Here is a 25,551-nt window from a genome sequence, read left to right as displayed (position 1 = left end):
AAGCAAAATATTATGGTCTACAGTATCAAATGCAGCACTCATGTCCAGAAGAGCCATCAACACCAGATTACCAGAGTCCACCGACGTTATAATGTCAGACAGTACTCTTATCACTCCTGTCTCCGTGGAATGAAAACGTCGGTATGCCGATTGTCTTACCGAAAATAAAGAATTCCGCTCGATATAGTTAACGAGCCTATGAGAAACTATTTTTTCTAGTATTTTTGATACGATGGGAAGATTTGAAATAGGGCGAAAACGGATGCATGTACTTGCGAACTAATATGCTAACAACATCGAAGTCTTGAACTTGAGTCTTGTAAATTAAAAAAATCAATGTATATGTTACATATCAAATGTTCGGTTTATATTGTATTACAATATTATGTACCTTTCTACTTACTTTTAAACAGTTTTCGGTTTTAAATGTTACATCATGTTGATATTATACTTGTTTATCTAGTTTTTTTTTATTAATTCGTACACATTTTTCTCTCTTTTATAGGTTCTTTAAATTTTCTCTACCAAGTTTATTTCTAAACGGTGTTCTTTCTTTTTATTTCTTTTTAGTGTATTTTGAAAATTTTATGCTCTCTATACATTCGTGTTTAATATAACTCGTTTGTGTGTAAATGCCTTATGGGCAAAAATTTTATAAAATAAAAAAACAAAAAAAAAACGAAATTAAAAAAATGACACATTAATCAATCAACAAAAATAAAAAAGTAATCACAAAAAAAAGTTTTTTTTAAATGTATTTTTTTAAATAATAGAGTGTTATGGATGCATTTCGCTGATACATAATACCATACTTCCTGAATAAGATACGTTTTTACGTGCAAATCACATAATAAAGTAACTTTTTGTTACTTGTTTTATCATTTCTTATATTGTAATCGCATTGCTTTATTTAGTATTTTATTTTGTTTCTTGTCGGCCTCAAGAGGTCTCGGGTTCGATTCCCTACATGGTTGAAATCAAATATTAATCTGAAAGGGTGTTTTCACACCAGAATATTTCATAGCCCTGGACTGCTATCTGAAGCGTAGAATTGATCATCTTTCCGACATGTAAAAAAAAACAAGATACACGGCGATTGGTGTACCAGTGCAGTTGCCCATGCACCATGAAATTATGCGAAGCATTAGCTTTTATGTTCCGGATAATATTACCTTACACAGCGTCACCATAGACTGTTTTACAATATACAAGACTAACCTGCCAATGGTTATACCTGTTGGAGGGGCCATCTCTATGTTGAATAATATTACTTTGTACATTAAAATTTTTCAAGTCTCTGAGGGAGTTTTTCGTTACAAGATTCTCTTACTTTTTGAACATATTTTTCTCTGGATATTATGTATACATATGTATTATTTTTATATATACCTGATTTTACCCTTTTATATTCATTATGCCCATATTACATACGTATTCATACAGAATAAAGACATTCAATTTTGTAATGCACATATATTTAATTTTATTTAAATTATTTATTGACAATTCCTGATGAAATTCCATTGTAATGATGTAATAACTTATATTTACATATAAGTTATTAATTTTAAAATACTTGGTACACTTCCACTTATTAATTTGTCCAATTAGCGCTTTCACCCTCTAATAAGCATCTTCAGACTGGTGAACATTATACTGTGTAAGAATAATTTATATAAACCTAAATATTATCTTAAGTGTAGGTATATTTAAAAATAAGTTGAAAAATGTACAATACGGAATATTTCAATGGAACAGAGTGAGACAAATTAAAAATGTCGTCTATATATCTATAATAATACAAGACATGTTTAAATAGGCTAAGTTTCACAATTTCTTTTTCTAAAACGTCCATATGAAAGAAATTGAAAGTAGGAAAAGGGAATAATATCGCGAAAAATAATTTGGCCTGTCGCGTAGAAAGAACTCAGTGCATTTTTGTAGATTAAAGAGCATTTAATGAATAATATTACGTCATCATTTAGTCAAAAGAAAAAAAAATTGATTGAATGCTTTTTCGTAGAATACCCACGATATATCCTATAAAAAAGGTTAACTGTGTCTGTTTCGCACGTTTTATCGATAACGGAGATAAAAGCTTTTAGTTAAACAAATACTTAAATACGAGTAAATACAATATCTTAATCTTCGCTTTTTCATACTTTTCGCCTCAACACATGATCGTAGAGTTCAGCTTGTACGTAAGAATCGGAGTAGACTCTATTGCGTACTGTGTTTGGTCCGGGGGGCGCAGCAGGATCAACTTGAATTATCATGTGGTCATGGCGGCTCTGGAAATACAATCCTATGCTCTTATCCGTATAAGGCTAAAAAAAAACATTATTTAAAAAAATATAAAAGCTAAAAGCGGGCAGAAAAGTTAATTTTGTACAGTGTATAAATTGATAAACGTATTTTTTATGTAAAAATTAATATTAGCGTTCTTATAATTTACCCAAATATTTAAATTTTGGTGGTCATTTCCAACGAGTTTAAAGTAACTCACTATTAAAAAATGGAAATCAAGTTGGGGTAGAGTGGGGTCCGAACCTCGGACCTCTGATCCGCGAGTCCGCAACACTAGCCACGTGACCACAACCCGATTTGACCAGGTTAGGTGAGATCTTTAGTTGGTATCTTTTTTATAAATATCTGACTTTTCTACAAATACATATTTGCGTTTTTATAATTTTGCTAAATATTTTTAACTTTGACCGTTTTTACTACGAACGCTCTTAAAACGAGTTTCACAAAAATGAGCTCTATAAACCGTCTTACTTAATCACATATACAGATTATTAAAATGTGATACAGTACAAGTGAACTAAATGAACCTTTTTCTGTTGTTTTAGTTTACTATGTTTTATTCGTTTATATTTTGTTTCAAATTTTCGTTTTAATGAACTGTTTGACTTGTTTAATTAATAACGAATATTAATAAAAAATATAAGCTCACATGCATGTGTCGATAAATGAGTTGAATTTATTTTTTTCAATTGACATCAACCCTTTACAAAATGTTGGAAAGAAAAAAAAATGGAATCTGATATTGACCCTTATAGATCCGAGCCATATAAATACTAATTTTCTATAATTTATCGATCGTGCCGGTTCTCCAAAAATCTCTGTACAACTTTAATGAATTTATAACACCTTTCAAAAGATATTTAAATAAGTACCTAATTAAATCTACCTGTCAGTTTTAAAAATGTTATTACGCGAGAACCGAATCGATTTCAAAATCCAATAACGGTTTAAATAACATTTCGGTTTTTCACTTCAGCCTTAGAGTGCAATTCGAAAATACCACTCAACTGAAAAGTCGTGCCGTTGAACGACAACAGAGGAAAATGGTTTCTGATTTCGTTTGTATTAAAAAAAGACGTCAATCAACCCCGGTGGACGGTTGAAGTATGTTGGTACATAATGCATTTCACCCCTAGTTCGGGGCAGCGCAGCGGTGTTTGGGGCTGCATTTTCGCGTGGAAATCTTATCCCGCCGTTTTCACAACTCGCCCCGAGAACAAATCCTGCATTATTCGCAAAAACTTTAACGCTAGAACATAAAATGTTGAATTGCCTCGAGCAATCCAGCGTCACTGGCTCCGTCTGTGCTGTAACTACTCACTGCTGATCTAGGCCGGCTCAAGAAAATAATCTTAGTAATCACACAAATTTCAACGAATTGAAAAAACCAAGTTGCTTGGTACTTAGGATACACATAATTTTATATGTTATAAAATGCGTAATAAAACACGTCAATATCCTAGGTGATACCATTTAGCAAAAAAAACGATCTACTCACTGGCCGTGGCATTACAATTGGCAGATTAGTTCTGCAGCATCTAATCTAGGTAAAATAATAAATGATATATAACATGGGACACGTAGTTCTGTGTAAATCAATCAGGATATGAATATAAATAGAGAAATATCACATACTGCGAATACTGATAAAAATAAATTAAACGGATTTAGAATGAAGAAATGCTTTCATACATCAATTGAAAAAAGGAATTTAAAAAAAAAAGTTACTAGAAAAACGCGATATGTTTGGCCTTTGTAGTTATGACGTCAAGATTCGTGACAATGTTCTTAACAAATTTGAATGGTCGGGAACAAAAAAGTCTCAAAAAATACAAATTCTTATTTTTTTTCACATACCTTTATTACTTTAAAATGTGAACAACATAAAACGTGATATTTCCCTATTGTGTATAACCAACCATCTGAATTATCAATATAAATTTTCAGTTTCCGAAAATGTAACTCTTATCAACAATGGATGTCTGTAGTTTTCTCTATATTTGCATTCTCTATAGTGAATTCTCATCACGCATGTAGTATATAAACCAAACATATAAAGGGAATTAAGAAAATGTCATAAGAAAATGTGAAAATCAGCCACCTATAAACGGAATGGTAAATGCTTAGAGATCCATATTTTAAGCATGCAGGTAAGATAATCAGGCATTAGCCTGATTTCAGGCGCCCATACAGGAACTAGGCATGAAATATTGCAGTGAAACACCACTTATTAAAAAATATTTGCGGTTGATTATTGGTCCTGTGTCGTGGAAGTAAAATAAAGAAGTTGTATGGTAGACAACTGCTCAGTCAATACACTACAAAGCGGACAAGAGAGTATTGAGCATTTACGTATATTTTGCCTCCGGCTCTGATCTCCCCCAAACAATGATCCCTCTATGAAGCGCGGGGATTAAGCATTTTAAAAGCGGGGCATAAAGAATCATAATAATATAACCAGTTACATAATAAACACATAACGCCCCCTAAGTGCGGATTCCAAACAAGTAACTTAGAATCTCGGAATCGTGGGAAGTTTGTTCGTTCGTCCTTATCTCGTATACGAGCACAGGCGGTGGGCGGTTGGCATCATACAGGCATCGGGCGGATATCGTCACTCCATTGCGAAATTAAACATCTACAAATTGAACCCGCGTTCTCTAGAAGGGTGAAAAAACTGTTTAATTTAGCAGTTTTTGGGTCCAGCACTATCGAAAAAGAACATTGACATACTAAAACAGAGATGAAGAACATTTGAGATAAAGAAACACGAAGTCTAGGCACCGATGACAGAATATAGATGTTCAAATATAGGCAGAATGTTTAATGTTACACAGTGCGCAAAATGGCCGCTTAAACCAGCCAATGACAGATTATCAGCCCTGTAGAAGTCTAAACTTTTACATTTCCTTCGCTAAAATGTTCTCCATATCTGTTGTAGTATATTAATATTAACAGCTTCCTAGGAGATTGAATCTATTTCACGTCTAAATTTGGAAAAACTGAATACATTGTTGAAAAAGATCATGTTTAAAATAAATCAAAATTTGAATCACTATTTCTCCTTTTTCGTGCAACTCATTTGAATTATTTCTACGATAATTTCTTTTACTCTGACTTATTCGTATGTATTTCCTGAAAATGATTTATTCTTTACTTTTTTTATTTTTACTAATTCAATGCCTCTCATTTTTTGTATTGCCTCTCAATTTAGTTAGTAAATTTTACACTCAAGAACATCCCAAACAATGTTGAATATATTTTGTGAATAACTAAAAAAAATAAAGGATCTGCAATATTTTGAGTAGGAATAAGCAAGTATTTGTTGATTAGTTATTCATTTTATTTTAGAAATAATTTATGTGACTCCTGACAAACTGTAACAATATTTTGTCCATAAAAAACAATTTTGTATTCTGTAGAAAATTCATTTTTAAAATTACGATTTAATATAAAAAAAAGCTTTTTTCGCTTCTTGTCTTTTTTAACAGCTTTTCAATTTTCCTTTATAACTGAAAATCGTTTAATAGATATTTAATTTTGTAATGGATATGACGATATGAGGCTTTTCAATAGGCATGAGGTATTAAGAGAATTCTACGACTGAGAAACGATTTTGTTGTTTAATCTACGCCTTTACGGGGGATGTTTTGAGGGGGTTATTTTGAGGAAAGTTCCACACGACGACATCGAAAACAAAAAAACAACTTCTTTGCTGTTTATTTCTACCCAAAAACTAAAGGTTATAAAACATAAATACCTACGTAAGTTTCACAATTAACTTTTATCCAATAATTTTTTATAATAAAGTTGCCACTTAAACCAGTCAATGAAAGGTCATAAGCCCTGCAAATGTCTAGACTTCCATATCTCTTTTCAAAAATGTTTTCCCTCTCTATTGTAATATTTTCGATCGTTTTACTTCGTTCAGATGAATAAAAGAGTTCTATATTTCAAATAATTTCGAAATTGCGATGGTCAAAGATGGATTGAGAATAAAGAAGAATATTTTGAATAAAAATAAGTATTAATATTCCATTTTACGTAATCAATTATTAAAAAAAAATCACTTTATACAGTACTTTTATTTTAAGTAGTGACACTTAAAGAAACTTAATCAATTTAATAGCAAAAATATATTAATATAATAAAAAAATTATATATAGAGTATCTCAGCTTAGAAAATCTTGCGCTCAAATAGGGGTTAGATCAAAGGAAAATCTTTGCGTATCACATATTTATCATCCTTTATAAACTTCCTAGACTCTCGTACAAACTCGGCTCAACTTACAAACTCACACACTCACACACTTCACAATCATGTGTTGTTCACTGTAATATCAACGTTTTATAGTTCAGCTATATGCAGGCGGATATTTGTTCTTCTATTTTCTAATCGTGACGCCCATTTAAAATTCAGTGTTCAAATAAGATATCCAGGGTACCCATTACCTGGTTACATTGGTAAATAAGCCAGTGGTAGAAACTCTACGCAGGTGCTTTGAATAGAAGTTTTTTTGCGGTGAACACTGTAACTTGTCACTGGATCATTTTAAACAAAAAAATCACAATGCGTTTATTAAGTGATTTTTTTTTCGAGGTAATGCTTGCAAGTTATACCATTTTTGGTAGCACTTGGAAATCAAAAACGCGATTTTCGCTTTAATAATCGGCAAATTTATTGTTGTGAAATAAAAATTAATGATAAAAATTGACGGTGTTACATGGTGATTTATGTTTAAAAATAGTGTACAAATTTCAAAAGAATCGGTGCATTGGATTTAAGTTACAGTGTTTACCGACATCAAAAATGATAAGTTTGAGAAAAACACTTTAATATTTTGCATTCTGAAAAATTCAAAATGTAACTCGATAATTATGTAATACTTACACGGAGTCGTCATACTCGAAATCCTGTTAATTTTGCTTCGGTCAACATAAATTTTGACGCAACACACTTGAAGTGTTATACATTTATTTAAATGTTAATAATTAGTATATGTTTTAATAATAATTAGATATAAGTTAATATTAGGACATTCATTTATTATGTTTGTACTATTTAAAGACAAATAAAAAATAATAAAAAAAAGATATGTAAAAAATGCAAAAAAAAAAAAATTCAAAACTTTACCCCCCCCTTAAATGAAATAATTATTACTTTTGGTCAAAACAGGTTAAAAGGTTGCTTAATCATTTTTTTTTCCTAAAACACCTTTTGTCCATTTAGATGAAAACAACATTAGTTTTTTTTTAACTGGCTCTTAGGCCTCAAACATATTTATAATTTCCAACCCAACACGACAAATATTATGTAGCTATGCATTCACATTTAAATTTGACATACATTTCGCCCTTTATAAACATAAAAATAAACTATATGTACCTTGAAATTTCTGGTAATGTTACTCTGCGTAGTACCGCTCTTCCAATGGTAATAGCTAAGGTCAGAAGCAAGCGGCTTCAGCTTCACCTCTTCCTTGAAAAGTGGTTTCCAGTCTTCTGCCATTAGACGAGCTGCAAAGTCGATATATCCCGATACTTCGTAACCCACCTTGTTACGGAGGCGTAGAAATATTATTGTCTGAAATAAATACCCAAAATTAAATATCTCGTACTACTATTAATAAAAACATTTTTTTGAGTTCGTTTGAATTTTTGTAGTCAAGAACTGGATTTAACACCCTGGCGAGGTATTTAGACTAATATGTTACAAAAGAGATGAAAAACATTTTAGAGAAGGAAATGTAGAATTCTAGGTATTTACAGAATTTTTGGTCTGTCATTGGCAGGTTAAACTGGCCACTTTACACACTGTAATATTTGCAATTCTACAGGTTTAAATATTAATAATAAATGAAAAATGAAAAGATAAAGTGAAAAAATAAATAGTCAAGAAAATGGAAACAGTAAAAAAATTAAACAAGTTTTGGTGTCTATGTCTTACGTTATTTACATTTAATACATTTTAATTTCATGTTCCAAATATTATTTAAATTATTGAAACACTTATTGGACAATTTGAACACTTTTGAAAAAACTTTAATTCAATTAATTTTTTTGGGAAGCAAATTATAAATTTTTACCACCATGCATATGGGCCCTCATTGTATAAATTATTATTTCGTTAATGGAATTTTTAATTTACATTTATTCCTTCTGCTATGAAAGTGGCTTTTTTCTTGTGTACGTAAATATTCAGATCTTAAATTAACAGTAAGACTAAGTTTCATTATATAAATGCCAATCAGTGTAAAAAAAAATCTCATAAAAAATAGTCTACACGTTGCCAGGTAATCGGCATTTACCATTTTTTTTCTTAACACATCTTTTTTGAAGTTTTAAAACAAACAGGTATGGTTGCATAGGCACAACAAGTAAAGGAATGTCACATAATTTTTTATTATATATTTTACAATCATTCTTAGCAATTGTTTTGCAAAAATGTTTTCAATGTACTAATATCCTCGTCAAAAACACTCCCCAATTAAAATTTTATTAAAAAAAAACATGGCTGTATTAGTTTGATGGTCACTTTGAATGTTAATTATCTTAACCCGAGAAACACATGGCTCTTTTAGAATGGGATACTTAAAAAAAGTGTAAAAAAAGAATCAGAAAATACAAGTTCAGCGTTATAATGGAACTTGTTAATTATTAAATTTATCTCAACTTTTATTATTACTAGGTCCTAAAAGCCCAATCAATTTTGCGAAGACGTGAACAAGTTTGAATAAACCTAATATAAATAAATATATATATTTTTAAATTATTGAAGCACTTACCTTGTGGGTTATTATAATAAAAAAAGTCTTTTAACTCAATACAATAAATCTGGCATAAACTAAAATAAACTTTAATATTAAAGTAAAAGAACACTTAAGGTATCTAAAAAAAATATTTTAAGGCGAATCACCTGATAGAAAAACATAATTTCAATAAAGACACTGGATTAAAAGTTCTTCGTGTTGAAAATAAAATATTAAAATTAGTCAACTTGGAAATCTAAGAAATTGAAAAACGCGATTCATAATAAGAAAACAAAATAAACATTATTTCCTTTAGTCCACTCCTGTCTAGTTTTAAAGATCGTATTCTTCTTACTTCACATCTCCCATATATAGAAGAACAACATGACAATAAGAGTTCACTTATTAGCTTCATTTGTTTAGATTCAATATTTAGTGAACACTGTTAAAATAAAATATGATAAGATTCATTACTAAATTATACCTTGATAAATAATCTTCTATTGATTTTTATATTTTTGTTTTATTTTGTCGATTTATTCATATAAAGACACATATCATAAAAAAAAAGTATCCCTAGCTCTATGAGGCCAGGGCCCTAAGTTGAAACCGGTCGGTAGAAAAAAATATAAATAAGTGATGAAAAATAAAGTGGTATTGAATCGGGTTGTGTTCCCTTGGTAGCATTGTGAAATTACGGGTCAAAGGTCCGTGGTTCGAATCCCACTCTACCACAACTCGACTTTCATTTTTCCGGTATGAGTTAAATAATTTTTGTGTTTACTTTAAATGGCTTTTAGGAAATGGCCGGAAAAGTGGAAATATTTGAATAAATAATAGGAACTCAAGTATTTCTCTGATTTAAAAAATTAAACAATATTATTGATTGAATCGATATTTAAATCGACACATTATTATGAATTATTACGTAATTAAATCAAAAACTTTATTGTCAGAGTTACATGTTTATTGTATTAAAAGAACACAACTTAAGTTTTGGAAGAGTACTCCTCCCATAGACGGGTGATACAAAACTAACATTATAAATACATAATATTTTAACAGTGTAATCATAGAATCTATACAAGAAACAAACAAAATCAGTGGTAGAAATTAAAATTAGATTGGTAGGTGGTTATTCCACTTATCTAAGGTGTTAGCACATATACCTATATATTTATTTATTTAACATTTTATATACATATACACATAAAGGCGGGCATATTGCCTTAAGACAATTTCTTCCTACCTACCCAAACCGTTTAGTTTGAGAAAATTAAAAATACATGGACACACGGAATCTTACAATTTGTGAACCATATTCTATATTTATAATATTAGTTTTGTATCACCTGTCGATGAGAGGAATGTTCTACCGAAACTATACGGCTATCATAAGCAAAGAGGCAGTTGTTTGCAAGAGTCATAGTTTGAGATTTGACACATTTTAGTATTTATCATATAAAAGCACAGAATGTCAACTACTGTTACTACTACTATCACGCCATTTTCTCGCAAGGGTAGAGAGAGAGAATAGACCGCCACACACGTCTACCCTGGCATATATTTCTAGCTTCTTCCACATTCACACATCTTGTCACACATGCTCTTTGGTTCTATCTGCTTTTGAAATAACTAAATTAAGATTTTGGTTTATCTGATCATGCCACGCCTTGCTTGGTTGTCCTCGTTCCACGTTACCGCTCATTATTTCAATATATACTTGTTTTACCACTCATTTGTCATTCATTCGTTCTACATGACCAAACTATCTCAGAGACCCTTTCTTAATCTTATCAATTATACTTGACTCAGATTTACACTCTCGCCTGATTTTATCATTCGTAACCCTGTCATACATTGATTTCTCACACATTCTTCTAAGATATCGCGTTTCGACCGCGTTCACTCGGCTTTTATTCTTCATTTGCCAGTTCCACATTTCACTGCCTATATAAGTGTGTGAGGATTAAAATTCCGTTGTGCACTGCCAGTTTTGCTTCGATTGACATATTTTTATAAGCAATTACTGTGCTTAGTTCGTCGTTCATTTTGTTGCTCGCATTAACTCTCTTTTCAACATCATTTTCTACTCTTGTATCTCTTGAAAACGTGCTTCCTAGATACAAAAATTATTCTACTTGTTCAAGACATCGTTGTTTACGTTTATTATGCAGTCAGTAACACAGCATGTCAATTGTTTCTGAAGCAGTACTTGTGTGTGTCATACCTGTACTGACTTTTTGACTGTGGATCTCTAGATATTGATAAGGATCTTGACATTACTTTAGGATAGTGAGCTTTTCTATCGTGAAAACATTGATAATATTGTAAACAAATCTCTCAAACTTCTCGGTTTTCTCAATATAATGACGACGGACTTTAAAAATATAAATACCATCATAACTCTTTTTTGCTCACTAGTTCGACCCCTTCTAGAATACGCTTCTCCTATTTAGTCTCCATTCTAAAGGACTCATATTGGCTATATTGAGTCTGTCTAACACCATTTTCTAAGAAAAGTGTCATGGTTGCTCGAATAACAAAAGGGGTAATTATTTAGCGATCTCTTAATTTGTTTTCATTGGAGAGACGTAGAACTGAGATGGATCTTATTTGCATTTTCAAAATACTTAATGCTATAAGTGATTAACAACGACAACTAATTTTCATGTTCCCAACCGTGTCACTGAAAGTCAAAATCTGCCATTTATTAAATCTTCTAAAAGCAGTTTTTGTTTATGCCCCAATGTCCAGAATGTGTAGATAAGTCAATTCATCACACGACTTGGAATTATTTGGGATAGATGTTCCGGCTTTTCGTAGATCTCTTCGCGACTCTGAAGTTAGATTGGCATGGTTTAGCTCGAAGTTTCTTTCGTTTTTATGAATGTATTGTAAACCATTATTGTATTGCCCTTGTTTGTCTTTGCTACATAGTTTTATGTTTTTTTTGTTCAGTTTCATATATTTATGTTTCTTCATGTAATAATTGTCATTGGCTTAGGCCGTATATACGAAAAATAAATAGAATATTGTGTTATAGCTTTAAAAAAAACAAAACATTTCATCGTTTTTTGTACTGAAATACTTTTTTTACTGCCCATTGCCTTATATCGAATAGTTAGAAACTTCTTAAAGAAGAGCTCATATTTAACCCATTTCGTGATTTTTGTCAAAAACTGCCATTTTGAGTATGCCGGCAATTAATAATTGCGTTCTTTCAATATATGTAATAAACGTGTAACACTATTAATAAAGTTTTCAGTTTTAAATTAATTCAAAATTGAACATAATATATTTGTTGGATTAATTTCATTACACCCACATACATTTGTTACATTTACCCATTGCATTTGTTTTGATTTTTTTATTAACCGTTCATAGGTAGGTTATTTTTGAACCGGATAATCGACCTATCGAATATCACAGCAAATACATGTAACGAATTGATATCAAATACGAGTATTGACAGAAAGGTAGTGTTTGCTAGAATAAGACAAGCTAATTGTTTTCACTGCGGGGTATGCAAAACGGAAATGTTCCTATTTTATATCGCCCACTGACGTCTGTCAGTGACAGGTGTTATAAACGGTAAAAATTGGTTCAATTTCCACGGTCCGACAAAAAATCGTGAAAATTTTAATTAATAATAAAGGAATTCAAAATAGAAAAATAATGATCAAAATGTTTGACAAGCAATAAGCGAACGTAATTAAAAATTAATCAAGTAGAAATTTAAAAGAGCGAGCTAAATTTTATCGTAAGAATAAGTATAATATACATACCCATAGCTTCATTATTACAACAAGAATATTTTTTTTCCTCTTCATTAAATTTTGATTATTTTTAATAATTAAAGCATGAACTTAGTGGTCAAACATTTTGCTTAATTTTTTAAAAATATTTGTAAATAATTACTTACCGACTTTTCTATGTCTACCCGTTTCGAAACGTATTCGTCTCTTCGTCAGGACGCCAATTAAACCTGGCATAAAAGTGTCGTGACGAAGAGACGGGTACTTCTCAAAACCGGTAAACATAGAAAAATCGGTAAAAGGTTATATCAAAATATTTAACAACATTTCGCCAATTTGGATTAGTTTCTTTTTTTTTGCCATCCTCTTGTATGTTTCCCTGTGCAATTTTGTGTTCAATTTTTATCGTCTCAATTTTCGCCAAGTTTATTATTTATTTATTAAGAGACATTGTCTATTTATAAAATTTGTATTCAAATATGAGAATACAAGTTAAACACATAAAAAAATAAAAAGCAGAATTGCATTTTATGTCAAACAGACGTGTTTTTTTGTAAAGTTCATTCGTAGGGGATTTTTTTTTAGGTTTTACGGATGGTAATAACTAATTTAAACATTTAAATAAAAAATGAACATTATGCTTTATTTTTAACCCTTTTCTAAAAACTAATTTGAAATAACTTAGGATTTTTATTTTATTAAAAATATTTGACGAATCAACTTTGTGATTACCGGTTTCGAGACTTACATACGACGTTTCTTCGTCATGACACTATTTACAAAAACATGCAAATCCCACTATACACCTTCACCATAATAATAGTTTCGCAAAAATATAAAACCAATGTACTGATTGGATAAATGCCGTTAGTAGCCAACATAAAGAAGCATAGTTTTATTTTTTTTCTTAATATATGATTTTGTGGGAAGAATAATAAAAAAAAATTGGAGAATTTTCCGATTTCTTAAATTTTAATTTACAATGATTTTGATTTATTTGCAAATGTCTGTATTTATTAAACAAAAAATTAAATCCTGCTGCTTTTTTATGTTTTATTTTTTGGTATTATCATATATAACTTGTATTGCTATTCATACAGACAAATTTACACCAAGGTATTTTTTTTTATAAAAAAAGGGTTATTTGTTAAATGTTAATTGTTTTACATATAATTATACTAAGTAAAAAATAATTCAAACTTCTTAACTAAAATTGTAAATGTGAAAATGTGTTTGTCTGTGTGTATGTGCTTTTTTTACGTCGCAACGAAGCGACCGATCGAAGTGATTGTTTTATAGGGATAGCCGAAGAGCCGACAAGTGTCACATCTTAATTTTTCATACAGGAAAAACATCTCACTCCCTCTGGAAAGAGGGAAAAAGGCCTGGAAGGCAGTTGAATGAGGTCCAAATGGCTTAATTTAATACCATGTAACAGTTTGTTTTCTGCTAGTGAATTATTTTATTATATTTATTTCAGTTTTAAAATGTACAGAGGTTCTTTGTTTCAGGTTCCGACTAACTAGGAAATTCCTGTATTTAGGCAGGACCTTCTTTTTTACATGTGTTTTTTTTCGTTTAATGGTGCTTAAAAAATTCAAATAATAATAATACTATCAAAAAATTTAAAATTAATATAAATTGGAAACCATACCGATAACATTAAAAATAAGAGAGTCAATATATACATGAGAAAATATACTAATAATAATAAAAAAAATTAACATGAATGTAAATTTGAACACATACCGATAATAATTTTAAAATATGCGATTGATAATTAAAAAATGAAGCATAATTTGAAAAATACTGATATTTGTAAAAATCGAAACGTAAATAAAAATTAGAAAATATATAATTGATTATTAAAAAAATTAAAGATAAATATTAATTGGAAAACATACCGATAATAATAAAAATTGAATTACAAATATAAATTAGAAGTTATGCCATTTATAACGAAACAAAAATGTAAATTCTAGTAATAATAAGAGAAATATAAAAAATGTAAATTACAAAACATTAACGAGAGATTAAATATTAATCAAAATACAGAATAATTATCATATTGTGTGTTGTTTTTGACACAATTTGTTTGTAGCCTAATAAAGTTGTTATTGTGATACTTAACGTATTTTTAATATCGTTCCACCACAAATCTAATAACAAAAAAAAAAATAACGCCCTTAATTTGAAAAATTTCTATTGAATGTAAACTCGCGTAATCACTTATAATTACTTTAATATCTACGAAACGAAATAATTGACATAATAATTTTATGCGCGTTGTAAATAAATATAATTAAGTTTATGAGATCTTAGTTGAAATGCTTGAGGGTGGACATGCCAACAGTCGATATAATCGGCGCGCCTGCACGAGAAGACTATGGATGTAGAGTAAGCGAGATTTGCGTGCGAATAATGAATGATATGTCGTTTTATCCTCTCTGCCTACCTTTATAAGGAAACGGCGTGATGGTTATGTCATACATGACTTTTACCCGGGAGCAGCCATCGAGTTGAAAACACTCGTCCATTTCTGGTTCTATTTGGCAAACATTATGTCTTCTTCATCCGCCAGAGCAGGTTATAACATTTTCGCAGGATTAAATTACAATTTTAACATGTTTCAAACTTACAAATTAAATATTTAACTTCCACGAGTGCACATTTAAAACATATTTTTTCTCTAAATTAAACGCAACAGAGAGTGTAAACATTTTTGAAAAAGGAATATGTAAATCTAGGTATTCACATGGCTTATGACCCGTCATTGGCTGGTTTAAATAGCTACTTTACACACTGTGTAACACTTACCATTCTGCTTATGTTTAAATATCCAGATTTCCTCAACTCTTCCACCTGTTGACTTTTGTGAAGTAAAAGAGCTGAAGTCTTTATCATGTGGGACGAGATTTATCCCACTGAACCAATTCACTTACTAGGATAGGTCATAAGCCCTGTAAATGCACATCGAAGAATTCCACATCGCTCTGCCTTTGCATATAACCCTCGCTTCCTCTACATTCATACATCTTCTCATATACGCACGCCGATAATTCCTACTTTTGACATGTTCATCTTCAAGTAATTGATAGACTTGATCGTGCCATGTCTTTCTTGGTCTTCCTCGTTTTCTGCATCCATCAATATTCGCATCGTAGATCCCTTTAGCCGTTCTTTTACTGGCCATTCTCTCTGCATGTCCAAACCAACGCAGCATCCCTTTCTTGATTCTGTCAATAATGTGTGTCTCAGCCTTACATAGTTCACGGATCTCGACATTTGTGCACCTATCATACATCGTTTTGCCACAAATTAGCTTGAGAGATCGCCTTTCGACAGCATTCAACCTACTTACATGATTATTTTTCCAATTCCATACTTCGCTTGCATATATTTTTGTTGGCAAATAATTAATAATAAAAAGCTTAAGTGTATAAAAAAATAATATACACTGTAAAAAATTCAAAAATAGATGCATAAGTATATAAAAAAATCTGTTTAAGAAATAAAGTGTTAAATAATATTTGTACTAGTTAGTATAAATCTTGTACGGATACGTTTAATGGACGTACCTGCTCAGTACACATTACGCCTCTTCGTTTAAGCTCTGCCGCGTCTGAATCGGATCAGTTGTAGGAGAGAGCTTTCAGCACTAGTGCTGACCGATTGAATGAAATAATCGAATACTTCATTGATAGGTATGATATCAAATATGCAGAACTTCTTTGAGAAGGGTATACTACAGAAGTTAAGACATCCAATGGCTTATAATTTGCAATCTGATGGTTTTACAATAGTTCATTGCAACATAGTGGCGTTTATTGATTAAATTATGTAAACAATATAAAGAATTTCAAATTAGTTCCGCAATGAGAGTTTAAGGGTGGTTTCATGATTTAACTAAAAAATTAAGTACCGTATATAATGTGTAAAATAACCCTTCTTAACAAACATCTCCGTACAATGAAATTATCTATTTACTATATGAATAAATATAACACAACAATATTTTGAGTTTTTGAGAGACCAAATTTTTGTAGACAAGGACTGGATTCAACTCCCTGGGAAGCTGTTAACATTAACATATTACAACAGAGATTAAAAACGTTTTAGAAAAGGTAATATAGAAGTCTACTATATTCCTACAATTCTTTCATCTCTTGATGTTTGTAAAGTTAAAGAACTGAAACCTTTATTTATGCTGGTGAGATTCATCTAATTGAATTATTTCACCTACATACTGGGCAACGCCTGAATTTTTATTTTTTATTTTCTGTACTTCTTTATGGACCAGGTGGATTTACCAATTCAAAAAATCAACTTATGAAAGAATTGAAGGAATATCGATGTTCAAATATGGGCAGAATGGTTAAAGTTACATTGTGTGTAAAGTGGTCACTTCAACCAGCAAATGACAGGTCATAAGCTCTATAGATATCTAGACTTCTATATTACCTTCTCTTAAATGTTCTTCAGTAATATGTTAATGAATGAATTTAATTTTTTTTGTGGGCCCTTTTTATTTAAGCTATTTTAGCTTTGCTATTTTTATCTCCTTAGATAGAGAATTGAAAATTTTATGGATAATAGCCGGTAACTGTTAATGGCCACAGAAATGAATATGATTAACGATTTACTCAAATAATATCTAAATTATGTAGCTATTTTTGAATAGTCGGAATAAAAGTGTGCTTCAAATAGTCGGAATAAAACTGTGCCCCAAAAATTAGAATTAAGTTGTGGTAGAGCGGGGTTTAAACCATAAATCTGAGAGTCCGCGAGACAACTATGGGACACAGTCCGGTTCTCATGACCACTCTTTTGTTCAATTGTATCTAAAATATTATTCGATTGTTATAACCGGTTATGTATATTAATACTATTTTGCACTATTCACTGTTCCTTGTATGGGCCAGAATCGTACAGGGGCGTTAACGGCGCTTTTAGCTTAGAGGGGATCCATTAGCACTCTGTTACTGCATTTAGGCCTTATCACCTCCGCCTACCACAGTGAAAGGGAAAGAGAGGGGGTATGTTGATCTCACACGAGGGCATTCAGATTTATAACCACTTTGCTAAATGTCGATACGATAGAAATATTTATTTAATTGATTAATCAGTACTTTTAGTAAGTACAAATGTTTGTAGTCGATCATTGAAATCCACCGTCGTTCTTACAAGGCTAATGACATGTTTTTGTTTTGATTTATTAAGAGGATATGCGGAGGCCGTGAATTTTAATGAATAGATATTTGAGCATTGTTTTTCTATCGCTATCTCTTGCAAACGCCTCCCCGATACTCTGCGAAAAAGAAAACTGGACTGATTACGTCTAACTAAAATCGACGTTCCGCTGTCTCGTTTTCCCCACTCAAAAACAGAACCCATTGTGAATATCAGAATGAAATTGTCTGTATCGGTATTTTTTGTATTTGTATATCGTATGACTGAAGCGGTAAAACTAAGCTCTTTCAGGAATTTTTGGATAACAAAAAGTTGATTAAGAAAACAAAACAATAGAGACATAAGAATGGTAAATATCTATAGCGCGTAGAAAAAACATAGCTCTTATACTATAATCCAAGGAGGAAACACGGAAATACGTTTGTGTGAAGACCGCGCTTCAATAATCACTTTACATACCGCCGCCGTGTAACAAATACCATTCAGTATGTTTTAATACATTTATTATCTGTTTTGGAGATACACTAAATTTGAACCGGGATGTAGTTCTGCTGTAGTTTTGCTAACTTATAGATCTGGGGTCTGACGTTCAAATCCCGCTAGACCACATCCCACTGATTTTTTTTTATAATAGTGAGTCATGTACAACTCGTTAATAATAATTACGAAAATAGAAATATTTTGAAATAGCGTAAGGACGAAAAAAATCTTTACGTGTTGTAAATGATTTAAAATTTAAACTGCAACATTACATTGGAAATAAACCTGAGATGTATTTAACTATGAGCGGAACATATAATGAGAGACAACAACGTGTTATTGTGTATGCGCGCAGTGCCGAATGTATCTATATAAGCTCGCGCGACACGTCACTTGCCCTTTTTTACCTCCGCCAGTATTCAGATTCACTTCATAGTATTTTTGTGTGTTCGCTAAACCAAAACTTCTTATCCTTTATTTCTTTATTCCTTAAAATTATATCCCCTTTTATCGTATTTTTACATGAAATACAAACCGGTAAATTATATACATAAATTAAATCTATTAAACATAAACTTCCATGAACATTAAATGAGGGCAAAATACCACGACAAGATACTATAGTTTTTGTACAAATATAAATATTGAATTATCTTTTCATCTTTAGTAGCTACAAACTACAGACGATTGCATCAGCTTTCAAGATCCGTTAAAGGAAGTGAATCAAAAGCAGAAGGAAAATATTTTAGCATAAGTAAAGTACACTTTCCGACTACTTTGCCTTTAGTAAAAATACATCCAGGAATATCTTGTAAATTTACTTACAAGATTAAGAGAAAACCTGAGAAAAAGTTTGTTTATTTAGTAAAATGATTTCAGTCATTTGGTTCGAATACGGATTTGTGCTATTAATTTTGTTAATTAGTGCTACTACATAAACTAAATGCTGTTTATGGTATATTTTTAATTTATTCAATTCAAATCTGTTTTAATATATATATTTATATTTTATATATCTTATATTTGTTTTTATTAAATTTCTTTGAGAATCCCATTTTTTTTTAAAGATAAATTTGTACCTTAAAGGATAATATACAAAAGTCACATTGAATGAAATGTTCAGGAAACGAAATTTTGTGATTGTACGATTTCCAAAACGTAACTTTTCAACCAAGTGAGATAATTTAAATGTATAAATGCAAAATAATTTTTATTTTGATAGTTAAACCACGTATTGAAATGGCATATTCGGGACTACAGATGTATTTTGTACTAAAACAAGATGTATTTCAGTTTTTTATACGAATTCAATAAATTAAAGAATAATTAAAATATGGAATGTGGACTTATTAGGTAAAGTGAAATCATAAAATGAAGGGTTACCTGCATATTTCTTTTTCCCGGTTAATCCCGTTTTATTCCACTTTTCGTTTCATTTTCCAGAAATTTACATAAGTCAAATGATTTATTAATGTTAATTTCCAGAAACAGCGTGCTTTATATGTATAGAAAAGAATAAAGCTTAATGTTTTAATTAATTCCCTTGACAATGATTTCCCTGCCATGGGTCGACGAATAGTAAAATAAAATTCCACTTAAAATGTTAATTTGGGATGAAATTCATTTAAATTCAATGAAAATTCTACAGCTTTAATTAAAGTTTGCATTCAAACGCTTGCATCTATCACTCAGTAAAGGTTACCCTTATGCTAATAAAGGACATTTATAAAATTGTATTTACATGTCTTAAAAAATAGTATATAACTACCCAGGGCATTTAAATATTATTTGGTGAGAAACCACCATAGAAAGTTTAACAAACTGGTTAAAAAAAACCCTCAATGAAAAATCTTAGTTGTTAGAAAACAACTATTTGCCATGAAAAATCATAACACGCTGTTTTATCCAGCATGGATTGAATTTCAAGATTTCCAAAATGCATTTTAATAAAATAATTTATAGCATTAGTTTTTCAATACAATACGGAATTTTCGGCACAATATGGGCACAAATTTTGTTTTATTTTTAATGACACAGGGTGGTTCGAGGGAGTCGAACTTAAATTATCCAGAATACTTAAATTTTCTACTAAAAATTAAAAACCAAAAAAAACCGTTTCTAAGTTTCTTTAAAAAATGCGTTAGACTCTAAACTATTGTAATAATACAAAAAAAATGTATTTATTGCGCTATTATTCGCTGAAATCAGCCTTTAAAGATACCGAGGTGGAAAATTCCTCGGTCGTTCTCACCTTGTGTTTACTGCTACTCGTGCCGCCATTTTATTTCTAACATTTATTTTTTGTTAGTTTACACACTTTCTATCAAAATTATCCTTAAGATTTTACCACCTCAGTATCTCTGAAGGCTGATTACAGCGAATAATAACATCTTAAGTATGACTTTTTTGTATTATTACAAAAGCTTAGAGTCTACAATTTTTAAAGTTAATTACGAACTAAGGAATCATCTTTTTACATTTTTTAAAAACTTTATTCATTTTGTTCATTAACGCCCAAATAGCATTTACAAAAAAATAAAATAAAATATATGCTAACATACTAAAAAATAAACACAGAATAAACAGAAATTTTTTAAACATCTATTGTAACTCTTTAGATAGGTACTTTATATAGTAAAGCTTTATTTTATGGCTAATTTCTGAAACAATTTTTTATTTTTTATTAGTTTAACTAGGAGAAGTTACATTATTACTACTTGAAATGTATACTTTGACCATTCATCCTAGAAACCAGGATGATGTAACGAATGGATGCGTTTTATGGGTTTCCTTAAACCTCTCATAACTTGTTAACAGAAAACTTCTTTTAATTGAGCGAAATATGTCTAAGATCTCACTTAATTAACACGAACAAAGAAATAATTCAAACTAATAATTATTAGAATTAGTTAGTATGATTCCTTTTGCTAATATATCGAAACATTGTACATTGTAATATATTGAAACATGAATACATTTCGGTATTGAAATGCAGATAATTAAACGCATTTTTTAGGTACTTGTGTATCGTAATTTCCTAATTACAATAATTTTTTAAGAAGCTTTTAAATATTTACTTCTAATATAATTATTTGTAGATGGTTTTTTTATTTTCCACTTCTGTTTTTCTTACTGAAAATAATAATACCCTTATTTTTATAGGACAAAAAATAAAACCCTAGAATTAAATGAATACACAAACAAGGCTTAAAATAATATTTTTTTTAAATAAAAAAGCGTATTTTCATAATATGTGACTGACAATGACAAACATGTTTCTTGTTTTATCTTTTGACGCGAAAAGGGGTTTGTACTTTAGTATGGTGAACTACATTTAACAAAAAAATAGATGAACCCAAGCAATATAATCGATAGATCTAATTGTATAAAAGAGTTTAAGTCTAAAACAGTTGTTGGCTATTTTTTTTTACCTTCTTTGCAACTGGCCGTAAGTATTGATACACTGGAAGTAAAATAAAAATCAACGCCTAGCAATTCTAGTCCATAAATGCATTATTAAAAGGACTAGCGAAGAAATATGAATGCATTGAAACTTTTTTTTTAAATTCCCCTTTTTCATAATGTATTTTTCACCAAAACTAAATGACAATTGTTATTGATGTAAATTCATGGGATAAATCAAAACAAATAATTGCATAAGACAACTAGAAACGTGCCTATGGGCCAATGGAGTGACTATTCACAAAAATCTACATAAAGTAAATCAAATAAAAAAAAAATTGAAATGCAGAATATTTTCATTCAATTTATTACATAAATATTTGAATATGTGACCTTTAATTGCACATATTCCGTCATTCGTGCATCACGTACAAATATAAGAGCAATTTCAGAATGTAAACTTATTTAACTAGCAACTATACAGCTAATCTTTATAGTAGTAGACGTAGACGTATAGTAGATATATTACGAGCTATTTGCGAATCAAATTATTCTTATCCAAGTATGTTGTGCACATAATAGAATCTCTATATTACGTCTTCACAACATATTCAATAAATTATTGAAAAATTTGCAAAATTTTGACCATAGCCATCGGTAAAACGTACAAATTTAAATAGAGTTTAATGTTTAAAAAACTTACCACTTTAAATTGACGGATATACATAAAGCAGGTGCTATAGAAATTGGACACCAAATCTAATGGTTAAACATAATTTTGCGTAAGAATTTAACTCCACCTTAAAATAGTCATGTCAGTTTTTTCTTAAAATGAACGCATTACATTTTTTTATATTTTACCATTAGATTTAGGCTGTTCAATTACTAAGGCACCAACCCTACTTATTAGAAAATACACATGTATACATATCGGCCGTATTCAGAAAACAGTTTTACTATTAAAAAAAAACATCTCCTCAACTTTTTAATTTTCTTATCCTTAACCTTGTTGCAGTGGTCTTTTTTATATTCTTTTACTTTTTTTGATCTCCTTATTACATGCTCTACTTTAAATAGATATTATGTAAAACAATTTTGACGTTAACACTAATAAGATAAATACGAGTATATTCGTATTTTAAAACAGATATAAAGACATTTTTCGTAAAGGGAACAGGGATTTCTCGGCATTTACGAGAAATATAACCTGTCATTGGCCAGTTTAACAAGCCACTTTACTCACTGTAATATTTACCATTCAAACTATGTTTAAATATCTATATGCCTTTAACCTTTCCATCTGTTGATGTTTGTGAGCTAAAAGAGCTGAAACCTTTATTAATGCGGGTGAGATTCTAACTGAATTACTTCACCTACATACTAGGCAATGCCACAAAAAGTGTAATTTATTTTTTGTACTTCTTTTTGAACCAGCTGGTTAAACAAAAAGTATTCTGAGTTTTTCTAAATTTTTATAGACAAAGACTAGATTTTACATTTTACAACAGAGATGGAAAATAAATTGAGAAAATTATACTTATTTTGGATGCGGAGTAATTTGTCCAAATGATTTTGAAACCCAAAGCTTAAAAAACTTATAATCAAGTTTTAAATATACCTGTATTTCTGTGGTATTTATATTAATTAACTTACATTAAGTTGATCTAAGCGATTGGCCTTTTCCCTCGCGGCCAATGCCTGAGCAAGTCGCTCTACAGGCCAAAGACCTTCACTCGCACACTGGTAAGGCCGAATAGTGGGCTTTACGGCTTCTTGGATGACTGACCGGTGACTGTCAAACTCCTGTTCAGAAAAGGTCTCTCCAGTGGATCTAGAAATAAAAACAATAAAAGCAAGAATGGGAAGAGTTAAATATTTTTACGAATAGTATTACAAATCATAAAACCCCGCTCGCAAAAAACTTCAACTAAAATAATTTATAATTTTTTTGTGTTTTTATTAACAATTATTTAGAAATAGATGTATTTAATAGAAACAAAAAAAGAAAAATCGATTAACAAATAAACGGATTTTTTTTTACATTTTCAATTCGCAATTTGCAGACCAAGATCAATAAACATAAATAAATTAAAAATACTCTTGGCTATGTTTTTTCTGAAATATTTTTATATTTTTACCCAAATTAATGATAGTTTAATTCAATTTCAGTTCTGGAAAGCAGCGTTTATTTAATAATGAAAAAATACTTATATGAATTTGTTACCCACTAAGTCTAAAAACTTTTCGGTGGGACACATTTTTTTATTCTTTATGACAGGTTTATATTACATTTATTTTATTTATATTTTATTAATTTATCTATGAACAGGAACTATAAAGTATCTAGAAAATATTTTTTCAGTTCCTTTTATTTTTCATTTGAAGATCTTTCATGTTAATGATGGTTCGTGGAAGATCATTGAACAACTTTGGAACAACGCAATAAAATGTTCGCTCTCCGAAGTAATTCGGGGAACAAACAGGGAGCCCTTTGTTTTGAATCTAGTGTTGTGAGTGTGGAATTTTTTTTTTATATTCCGGATCAACAAAGTGATCTACAATCAATTTGTAGTCACAAAGTTGTTTTACCGGCAGGACATTATAGAATTTAAAATATACACCTTCACCCAAATGTTTCGCCTCACGGATTATGCTATCCGGTTCAATCCCCCTCAACAGTCTCACCTGAATATCATAAATTTTACCAAGAGGAGACTGGAAGGTGAGACCCCAAACACGCACTCCGTAAGATATAATGGATTCAATGAGCAAGGTATATATGTACCTTAACGTTTTGAAAGGTAATATGCTTTTGATTTCATAAATCATCTTAAGTCAGTACCTTAATCTGTCGCAGATTCCATCAATATGAACACCCCAGCTAAATTTAGAATCAATAATTAATCCTAAATATTTACAACATCTATAATAGGACAATTACATTTATCTGATTCTATATTTAAATTTGAATGAAAGCAAAAATTTATATGAGCTTGTATTTCTATTTCAAATTCACATTTAGTAATATATCGTGAGGATACATGAACAATTTTAGTTTTTTAGAATTTATTACTAAGCCATAGTCATGCGCCCATTTAATGAGATTTGAAAAATCTTCTTGAAGCATTTTTTGGGCAGTTTTTACATTTGAATGGCTTATTACAAGGGCAGTATCGTCTACAAATTGGAAGCAATTCGAAAGTTTTACATGGTTTTTCATTAAATTACAACATATTAAGTAATTAATCGGTCCGAAGACTGATCCTTGAGTTGTTCCCATATACACAACACTATCATTACTAAAATTTTCTCCAAATTTTACTTTCATGCAACGATTTTTTAGGTAATTTTCCAAATTTTTTTAAATTCAATTCGACCCGCCACAACTTTGCACATATTTATATCATTTTGATGATTTTTTCCCCTGGTCGATAAATCTTATATAAAAGAATCTATTTCCGTCAATATTTTTTTTTATGTAGATATTTCGCTTTGTGAAAACGGTCCTCAATTACGAAATAAAATAAAATAATTTGCAATTAATTTATTTACTTGTAAATATTACAAATCACTCAATAGTAAGCTTGAGAATGTGATATATTTTTAAATAAAGCTTAACCGAGCTTGCCAAAGTATACAAACTCAATCGATTCGTCTATTAAAGC

At 30.2% G+C, this 25,551-nt stretch overlaps 2 protein-coding genes across 7 annotated transcripts in view; one reads left to right on the top strand and one right to left on the bottom strand.

Annotated features, from left to right (window-relative positions):
* Nucleotides 1-25,551, top strand: part of Nos (Nitric oxide synthase) — a 436,979-nt gene that overhangs the window by 163,276 nt on the left and 248,152 nt on the right. The window lies entirely within an intron of this gene.
* The window catches only part of LOC148284278 (cilia- and flagella-associated protein 299-like), an 89,105-nt gene that overhangs the window by 42,441 nt on the left and 21,113 nt on the right, over nt 1-25,551 (bottom strand). For 2 of the 4 annotated variants that reach the window (XM_088241966.1, XM_088241975.1), the window contains exons 2-3: nt 23,540-23,717; nt 7,694-7,891 (exon numbers count right to left, since the gene is read on the bottom strand). In XM_088241966.1, the coding sequence (XP_088098092.1) occupies nt 7,694-7,891; nt 23,540-23,717 (376 nt within the window). Of the gene's footprint in view, nt 1-1,493; nt 2,328-4,890; nt 4,968-7,693; nt 7,892-23,539; nt 23,718-25,551 lie in introns of those variants that run through there. The other 2 variants (XM_088241957.1, XM_088241984.1) reach the window with 2 other exon arrangements.

This window comes from Micrasema longulum, unplaced genomic scaffold (genome assembly GCF_059751315.1).
Source record: "Micrasema longulum isolate JH-2025_06_02 unplaced genomic scaffold, ASM5975131v1 h1tg000133l, whole genome shotgun sequence".
NCBI lineage: Eukaryota > Metazoa > Arthropoda > Insecta > Trichoptera > Brachycentridae > Micrasema > Micrasema longulum.
This window is presented reverse-complemented; position numbering and strand designations above follow the sequence as displayed.